General features: G+C 48.3%; 1 protein-coding gene across 2 annotated transcripts in view; it reads right to left on the bottom strand.

Annotated features, from left to right (window-relative positions):
• Positions 1-2880: 2880 nt before the first annotated feature.
• RNF220 (ring finger protein 220) overlaps positions 2881-9712 on the bottom strand; it is a 189040-nt gene continuing 182208 nt past the window's right edge. Inside the window, exons 1-3 of one of the 2 annotated variants that reach the window (XR_005657588.1) lie at positions 9208-9389; positions 6636-6681; positions 2959-3042 (exon numbers count right to left, since the gene is read on the bottom strand). Coding sequence is in view for 1 of the 2 variants with exons in the window: in XM_039884128.1 (XP_039740062.1) it covers positions 2908-3042; positions 6636-6681 (181 nt within the window). In the remaining variant the exon portion in view is untranslated. Of the gene's footprint in view, positions 3043-6635; positions 6682-9207; positions 9390-9712 lie in introns of those variants that run through there. The other variant, XM_039884128.1, reaches the window with a different exon arrangement.

Raw genomic sequence — 9712 nt, 5'->3', positions numbered from 1 at the left:
TTAGCATGTAGGAGTTATCAGTGGGAAGAGGAGGAGGATATACTTGAGAGAAGTTTTTAAGCCCAGTGCAGGGCTGAGAAACAATCTAAGATTCGGGGCCATACAGACTCAAGTTCAAATCTTGACTCTGTTCCTCTAAGAATATATGTGTTCTTAGAAAAGTCACTTCCTCTCTCTAGGCCTGTTTCCTTAGCAATAATGTGGGGCAATGAATCCCAGCTTGCACAGTTGCTATTAGAGTAAAATGAAGTAATGGTTAAGAGGTTAGGTAACCTAGCAAGGCTAAATAAATAGGAATTTAAACCAGAAGCCAATACTCCTTGATTTCAAGGCTTAGTTTGATGATTTAAAAAAAAAAAAAAATCCAGCATAATTGAGGAATTACTACATGCCAGGCATGTAAAGATCAGGAGATGGAATACATAGCTAGATCGTGGGGCACTTTCCAGCTTCACCTCCTACCAATTTTCTTGTGGTTTATATTCTAACAAAACCAAACTGCAAGCAGGTCCCCAAATACATCATTCTGGGTTATACCTTTATGCCCTTTGCACATAGTATTTCTTTGATCTGGAATACCCTTTATTCTTTGTCCACCAAAATGAACTCCTACTCATCCTCTCAAACTCTGTTTAGTTATTACCTCTGTGAAGCTTGCTCTGATTTTCTCCTCCTTCCACTGTGCTACCATAAAAACTTATTTATGCCCCTGTCATAGCATTTAAAACACTGGGCTATAATTATCTGTTTGCACATCTAACCCCTTGAAGGCAAGGACACTGAGTTGAGCATGAGTGAGTACTAGATAAATGTTTGAGTAAAGGAAGGGGGAAAGAAGGATAAGACAAGGTTCTTGCCTTGGAGGGACTCTAAATCTAGTGGAAGATTCAGGCTCATTGTAATAGATTAAATGTGGCCACAATTCTTTACAACTCCTATCAAGAGCTATATCTCCTCATCCCTTGGTTATGGGTTAGCTTTGTGACTTGCTTTACAAGTGATGTGTGAATTCCAGAGTATAGGCCTCAAGAGCCTTGCAGCTTTATCCTTCTCTCTCTTGGTGTGACACTGCCCTGAGATTGCCAAGTAAGGACGCTGATCTAATGTACTCGAGGATGAGAGGCCACATGGAAGAGAACCAAGGCCCCCCGATCTCCCAGACATGTGGTGAGCCTATTCTGGACTTTACAGCCCAGCCAGTCTTCCAGCTGAATGAGCTGCATGAGTGAGGAAAGGCCTACTCAACCCCCCAAATTATGAGAACTATTAAATTGTGTTAAGCCACTAAGTTTTGGGATGGTTTATTTTATACCAGTGGACAATGGAAACATACCTAAAGGGGTGATCATAATATAAGATGACAAGGAGTCATGAGAAGAGATAGGTAATCCAGAAAGGCTTCCTGGAGGTGATGGGATTTGGGCAGGTTGTTGAAGGAGAAATAGAAATTTGATGAGGTGGGGTAAAATAGTCCAGTTAGAAGAAACAGCATGTGTATAAATGCAGAGGCGAGAAAGGAATGACACAGCCAGGGACTGGTTAGCATAATTTGGCAAGCACAGCTCATAAGATTCATGGAGGACACTATTAGGAATTGAGGCTGGGAATACAGGTTGAATCTAAATCACAGAAGGCCTTGGTGCCATGCCTTAGCATGTTATGCCTGTGCCTGACACTTATTCTTTTCCTAGTTCATCAGCTGGTGAGGCTGAATGCTATGATTGGGGTAGAGAGGATGGGCCTCTGAAGGCAGGGCTCTGTCTATTCCTTTGAGGGAAACTCTTTGGGACAGCCTTGTCTCCCAATGAGACCAGAATTTCCTAGGGTTGGGTCATTTCTCCAATTCAAATCAGGGTTTCTGGGTGAAGGCAATGTCTCCCAGGCACTGGACTGACTGCCCTTCTCAAATCAGGTTTCATGAGAGCAGAGATCTCTCCCCAGGGGTGGCACTGTGGGGTATGCAGTTTGAGTCCTATAAAAAGGTATCCAGTGGAAGAGGTGCCAGTGGAGGCTGGTATCCACTCCACACTGGTCACTCCACTCTCCAAGCTCTGCACCCTGACACAAGACTGTGTCATCTGGGAGAAAAGGGTGCCCAGAGAGAACATGTCTAATTCCAACAAAGGTTTCATATGTACCAGCAGTGACCCTTGGTTCTCTATCCCAGATGATAGGTCCTTGCTACCTTGTCTTTCTGCATCAGAGCAGTTTCTAAGTCAGGGCTGTTTCTCCCTTCTCACATTGGTGCTCCCCTGAGAAAGCCTGTTGCCATTTAAAAAATATTCCTTGGAGAAGAGTCCTGTTTTCCTCCATCTGACTGGGGATTCCAAAGGCAGGGCTCTGTCTCTCCTCTGAAAGAGAAGCTTCTGGGGGAGGTTCTTTCTCCTTCCAACCACAAAGAAGGTCCATATAGAGCTAGCATGTTAACCTTAGGCTCCCCTCCTGCTCTGATGTTTTAAGATTGTGTGCTAATTCCCTTCTCCATTTGCCCAAGGCACTCACAGGCAATATCTGCCCATCTTTCTCTCTCTGGGACTGATACCAAGGTTTGGCAGGACTTAATGGTTATTTGCTCAGGGGATCATGGTTTTGAAGTGTGAAGTCTGCAGGTGATCTGGGGCTATGTCTTCGGGGCTATGTCCCTTATGAAACTGAATACTAGAGGTATTAAACTGAATACCTGATGGATGGGATGTTTTAGAGGTGCTTGGCGCCCACCAGAACTCTGGTGATCTTGACATCTTTTCCTAAAATCCATCTATCTAAGGTACATTCTCTGACACCTGTGCCATCTGGGTGCCTTCTAGACATAGAGGGAACCAAACACAGTTCGGGCTTCTCCTCTTGCCTCCTGAGAAGGGAGGAGTTAACACCAGACACTGCCTCCAAGCTCTCACCCAAGTGAGCTTACTTCTCATGCCCATCCCACTCGCTTCTCACCTGGTATCTGTCTGAGTGGTGCAGGTCATCAGTGGCAGATGAATGTGGTGATGCTGTTGGAGACTCTCCTTCCCTTTTGATGGAAGCAGACAACAGGAGGGACTGGAAAAAGAAAAAGGACATGTGGCCTCAGGCCGAATGAGACCTACAGTCAGTCCCCTAGAGTTTCCAGTTCTATGAAGCATTTGGGAGACAGGAATCGAGAAGGAGGATGGAGGGATAGAGAGACCACTCTTGAAATTCTGAAGGCATGTATGTGGTCAGGCCCTGGGACTGTGGTTGTAGGAGAGGATAACTTGATTCTTGGGATAGGCAGAGACCCTCTGAGAGGGCCCAAACTTCCTAGACTCCAGCTAACCTTTGCTCCAGTGGGATGGACTCCCAGCCCACTCCCAGTGGCCAGAGATGATACACGCTGTATTCTCTCTTAGTAAGCAGAGACTCTGGGACCCCCCCCGAAGGGTTGCGGGTAAAGCCACATACCGACTAGCCTGTCTTCCCCTAACACAGGCCGATGGCAGCCTTGCTATGGAGACAGTAAATTAAATAGTATGTATGAGTTTCCTGCATGCAGCTAGGGATGTACGCTGGGTCCATTTATTCCCGCGCTGTGGCGGTGACCCTAGCAAAAACCCCAGCAAAACTAATCCCCCCATGTCAATCCTACACGGCCTCTTCTACATACGCCTGCAGTTTAGATTAATAAACTGTCTGCTTTAAATTGTGTGCGAGTACCACAATATTAAATACCACATGGCACGTTCGGCTGCTCTTGCTGGCTCTTGCCAAGGCCTGTTCAGCTGCAAACTGGGGGCCTAGAGGCCTGAAAGCAATCCATACTTCTTCCCCCCACCTTCTCCAGCCTGTGCAGCTCTGAGCCTGAAGCATACAATTCCCTAGGAGGCCTCCCCAGCCTAGAAAACCATGCCAAATCGCCAGTGACAGCCCAAAGAAAGCAATTTGGGAAAGATGGAGCAGCCATTTATCCTTCATCTCCGACTGAGCCGTAGGATGTGACCCGCATGCGGTGGCCATGCTGCACATCCTCAGGCAAAGGCCCTAGGAAGGGAGGGGGCAGCTGCTGGTCTGGCAGGGCTCTTTAACTCAGCTTCATCCTGAGAGCTGGAGGAAGGAAAGGCTGGGAAGGGCCTGGGGTGGGTTTCCTGCAACTTGGAGCCCCTTCTTCACCCACCCAGCCCAGTGAGTGGCCTAGTGGATGACTTGGTCCCCAGCTCAGAAAACAGGTGGGCTTTCAGGCAATATCCTTCCCCTTTTCTGGTACTAAGGAGGATGCTGAGGAAGGGGAACTTTATGCCCCCCACCACCATGAGAAAGCTCACTCGTGTGTGTTTCTCTCTCTCCCTCTCCCTCTCTGTCTCTCTGTCTCTCTGTCTCTCTGTCTCTCTCTCTCTGTCTCTCTCTGTCTGTCTCTCTCTGTCTCTGTCTCTGTCTCTGTCTCTGTCTCTGTCTCTCTCTCTCTCTCTCTCTCTGCCTGTCTCTCTCTCCCATTCTCTTTATGTTAGAAGCCCTGAGAGGCCTCAGCATTACACCTGGGGCAAGCGGAATAAAAAAAGGTCACTGGCGCTTTTTAAACATGGACCAAAAAGCAGTAAAATGTGTTTTGAAAAAAAAATCCCGGCATTAAATCATGACTTTTTGCCTGGCTCTTCGCCTCATTAAAAGTGGCCTTTTGGAAGGTAAAATTATCATTGTAAGCGATAAGATCTTTAAGAAAATAATTCACGGCTTCTTCACCCTTTAATATGATAGCCGCCACCGGCTAATTTTTTTCTTAATGGCAACGAGGCCATCAATCTTGTCTAAGGCCCCCTTGCCTTCTCCTCCTCCTCCCTTCCTCCTTCCCCCGCGTCCTCTCAGTCTCTTGCTTAAACCTTCTACTTCGTGCCTCTTCTACCCATGACCTGCTTTCCTAAAGCCTCGGTCAAGGCAGGGGACAGACTCTGAAACGTGAAACGGTCAGCTTTGAGGGTGTGAGCACATATCTGGAAGTGGCTGATCAGTGGCCCTTGCTTCTGAGTCTGGTTATCAATATGCCTATGGGGGTAGTTGCAGGAATCTGCATGTTTCATGTTCTGAGTGTGTACTCTGACCTGGGTGTGTGTGCATTTGTGAACGTGGGGACTAGGTAAGGACATGGATTGTGTCTGTTTGTCCTTAGAACACCAGTCTCACTGGGGTCCAATCCCCAGCCCTGCCAGCCATGCTTAGGTGTCAGTGGTTGTGGTGGTCGACCTGGCCGCTTGTCCATGACTTACCTTCCATAACCACAACCACTGAATCCTGTGGACTGGGCCAAGCTGGAGTGTGACTCCTCACCTCTATGATCCACAGCTGCCTGGCAGCCCTATCTCTTTTCTTTGGGGCTGTGAGAGTTTTGCTTCTTTGGCCAGGTCTTGCACTGATGGAAGTCTGGACTAGGTTCCTGTTTCCCCTCTGTCCATCTTGCTGTGTGTTGGGTGATTTTCTGAATGAAGGTACAAACTCCACTCCCACACTTTTTAAAGGCCTGCAGGGGAGTTGGGCCAACCTCTGGATGTATGTAATTTTGTCACTCTGGCCCCTTTCCCCAAAGCTGCCCTCTCAGAGGTCACCAGTGTCTTTAAAGCTTCTGAATACAATGGCCTTCTTCTCTAGCTTTTCTGTATTTGACTGCTGACTACCCCATGTGTTTTGGAACTTTTTCCCCTTAGGAGTCTGGGATCATGCCCTTCTAACTCTGTCTGTTCCTCTTCTGCCCCTTTGGGGAAGCTGTACCTTATCTTGACTCCCAATGCAGGAACCCCCAAATTTTCTTCTTGGCTTTTGCTCTAATCGCTCCATACACTCTGAGCCCTGAAAGATGTCATCCTTTCCTGAAGCTTTGACACTCCTCGGTCCCTATTAAAAGGGCTGGAGAGTCCTGCCTTTCCCAGCCATCGTGAGAACTTACGAGAAGGATGCCACATTATACTGAGGGGTGGGGAAGGGGACACTCAATGAGTGAGGATTTAGCCTTCTTCCCTAGGTCCCCACTCCCTCAAAATCATCCCCTTTGGGGAAGCAGTACCATCTGCCTCTGCGGCCACCTATGGGAGTTCTTGGTACAAATTATTCATTATGCTGAGGCCTCTCGTCCCTCCTTTGAGCCGGCTACTTGCCTTTTGCTTTTCTCCATCTAATGCTTTCAAATCTCTTTCCTATAGTGTCTGTTCAGAAGTACAGACTGTCTCCCCAAATAAGTCCAGCATCCTCCCTGGCTCCTTGTTGCCCTCAGGACAAAGTACACACACACACACACACACACACACACACACACACCCACTGCCTGGTTTCTAAGGCCCTGTGTCTTGTCTTGACTATACTTCTATATTTTCTTTTACTTGCTACAGCTCACTTTCTTCCTTTGAGTCTCCCAAGCCTTACAATCTGGGTCCCCCATACTCCCAGGACATTCTTGGCTTTGACCCCTGTTCTGAGTAGAAGAAGAAGAAGTCAGATGAGCATACTCTGGCTCACGCTCAGACTATACATACATGTACTCAAGCATACAGGGCAGCCCTAGGCCTTAGACCTATGGTCAAACCCTAGAGACAGCTGGGGATTCAAGAAGAGCTGCTTTTGTCCTCAAGAGTAACTGATTCTGGGTGGGCCTCAGTTAGGATGGACAGGAGGAAAACACACAATTGGCCACCTACCTTGGGAGTGCCTGGAGCCATGGCATCCTTCAGAAGGGAATTCTTGCTGCCAAGAAAGAAGAGAACAGGGTGACCATTCCATTTGCTGCCCTGGGCATGCAAGAGTAGAATAGCAAGAAGATCTCAAAGAGAGAAGGCATAGCCAGCCTAGCCCAGCCCAGCCCAGCCCAACCGAGCCATGATCCACCCAGTCCATTCAATCCCAGCTGGCCCAGCCTAGCTCAGCTTCATCAGAGGCTAAGGGCCAGAGCTGGCTCCTGGAAAGGGAATATAGACACTAGGCATGGTAGGCTCCTTTGTGCATCTGGGGAAAGAGGCTTTACCTGACTCTGGCATCAGCTCTGAGGATTCTGCCTGTCCTGGATGCCCCCTTCCCTCCACCCCCTGTCCCCACCCTGCTCTTAGCTCCCGTGAGATTGGGGTGATGGAGCTGACATAGCTCTTGTCAATTCTCCCTCCAACATGCTGCAAACTGCGTTAGGCCAGGAATGATCTCCCCGTGATTCAATTTGTCAGCCCCAGGCCCTCCGGCATCGGGCGCGGCAGGCGAGCGGGAGCTGGGTCCTGAAATATGGTGGGCGGCTCAGAGCGGGTGGGGGCGGGAGGTGATGGATGGGCTGTGGGGGAGGCGAGAACTGTGTTTAATAACAAAATTGGTATGCAAGGCCACATCCCGCGCTAAGCATGAGTGATCCAGAGCCACAAAGTATTACAAATCCCCGCTAAACAGATGCTGACAATGGAACAAGACGTATCAAATCAGATCCACTTCAGAAACATTAATATCCCTGTTCCTGTCCCTTCCTCCCTCTGCCCCCACTATGCTTACCACATCTGTGCTCACACATTCACACACGTGCACTCACCCAACCCCGCACGCACAAATACATGCACATAGAGGCACTGGCTGATCCCGCACAGAGGCAGACACAGCCCCTTCACATAGGGTCCCTGTACAGACACCTGTACAAACTGTTTGGGTAAAGCACACCCACAGATAGTCATAAAGCACAAGAAACACATGGATACCCAAGGCAGAGCACACAGGAGCTCACACAGATTCATTGGGTGTACACACAGGGAACACACACAGGGTCAGACATAGATGCACCCAATATGTGAGCAAAAAAATAGGCAGATGCAGAAAAAGTAGTAGTTTTCACCTGAGGCCATTTTGCCCCCCAGGAGACATTTTTGATCGTCACAGCCTGGGGTGGGAAGTTTGCTACTGGCATCTAGTGGGTAGAGGATATTAACTATCCTACAGTGTACTGGGTAGCCCTTCACAATAAAGAATTATCCACACCCAAAATGTCAGTAGTGCTGAGGTTGAGAAACCCTGGTACAAAGGCAGATACATACATATCCATTGTCTCTCTATCATTCTGTCAACAGTCACGCAGATACATGTGGTCACACATGGTGGCCCAGACAAGCAAATAGATGCACAGGCACAGAGTCCTATTTCTGGAGACATGTCCATAAAGTCACATTCACAACAGTCACCCAGACTTGGATGAAGAACTGCTCCCTAACCCACATTCACATAAACACATGCTTAGATACAGACGCTCACATGCACAGACATACACCTAGACACTCATTTACCCACAAAGCCAGACACGTGGACACACAGCCACACAAAGATGTATGTCACAGTGCAGGGGCTCCCTGGCTTGGCAGCAGGGTGAGAGTAAGGTCTGCGTGTAAAAATAGAGCTGTCTGCCTGTCTGATCACACAGTGGGGGCATTATAGACGGGGAAGGACAGCCAAACCAGGTTCCATTCAATTACACGTGGTTCATAAATGGTCCTTGTATTTCTGCTCCCTGCCTGGCCCTGATCTAGGCCCTGGGGATACAGCGAGGAAACCTGGTTGCTTTTGAGGAGCAACTAGCTTGTGGTTCATGACTTTTATCATTCCTTCATTCCTTCATTCACGCTATTGACAAGTACTGACCTTGGCATTGTGTTGGGTGCCATGCCTGGACCTACAGGTATAGAAATGAGGAATCTACTGTGTAACATTGTTCTCGCTGGACCTGGACTGAGGTCTAAGTATTTTCTGAGCAGGATCAGGTTGGAACAGAAAAGGAAAGAATGAACAACTATTGTGTACCCACCACATGCAGTAGGCATGGGCTAGGTACTTTATATGTGTTATCTCTAATCTTCACAGAAACTTTACAAAGTTGATTAACAAAGGTTAAGTGACACCTCTCTGCTCACACAGTCTGTGCAGGGTTTGGAATTTGAGTTCATGTCTGACCAAGTCCAAAGTGTTGCTTTTCCACCACCCACCTTGGCTCCCTAATGACACTCAGGAGTTAGGATGGAGCATAGAGCTCTGCGATCTTTTTCTCTCTGCTTTGGGGAGAGTCCTGCTGATTCTGGGCTTAGTTTACTATGCTGGTGAATAGAAACGAGGACACTGAGGGTCAGAATGTCCAGCATTTCCCTTTGCCAATCCTCTGGATATTTTCCTGTCAATTCTCTTCCCTTTCCCTTGTTTGGACTGATATTATCCCAGATTTCTTCCCTCTCTCTGAGCAAGCCCCATCCCTTGCCCTACCTTTCCTCTAGCTACCCGATCACCTCCAGTGTGCTTGGTCCCCCAGGGGCAGGAGTCTGGTGAAGGCCGCCTTGGAGAGGAGAGGTCTGAGCCCTGGAGTAGCAGGCAGCCTGCCTCCCACCCAGCTCATCTGCTCTGCTCTGCCTTCCGTCCCTCCCTGTTTCCACAGCCCGCCCCCAACAATTTCCTCCCTCGTTCAGTCACTCGCTGCCTAGTGATCCATGGGTTTTAAATTATAACTGGGACCCAGGAAACGCGTTCCTAAGTACAATATTCATGGGCTGGGCTGACACTTTTAATTAAGGTGATTTACACTGAATTATCCTTGGAAATAAAGAAATGGTGCACTGCCTGGGAATAAACCATCATCACCAGCCGCCTTTGTAAGTTACACTTCGTTTTAATCTATTTGGGGAATTGTTTATCTAGTTCATTACCCAACCAAACACCGAGGCCGGCCTTAAATAAGGCTTAAGTGGGGGTGGGGGCACTGCCATCTCCACAC

Source organism: Pteropus medius, unplaced genomic scaffold (assembly GCF_902729225.1).
Source record: "Pteropus medius unplaced genomic scaffold, Ma_sr-lr_union100, whole genome shotgun sequence".
Classification (NCBI taxonomy): domain Eukaryota; kingdom Metazoa; phylum Chordata; class Mammalia; order Chiroptera; family Pteropodidae; genus Pteropus; species Pteropus medius.
Note: the sequence above shows the minus strand (reverse complement) of the source record. Positions and strands in the feature narration are given on the sequence as shown.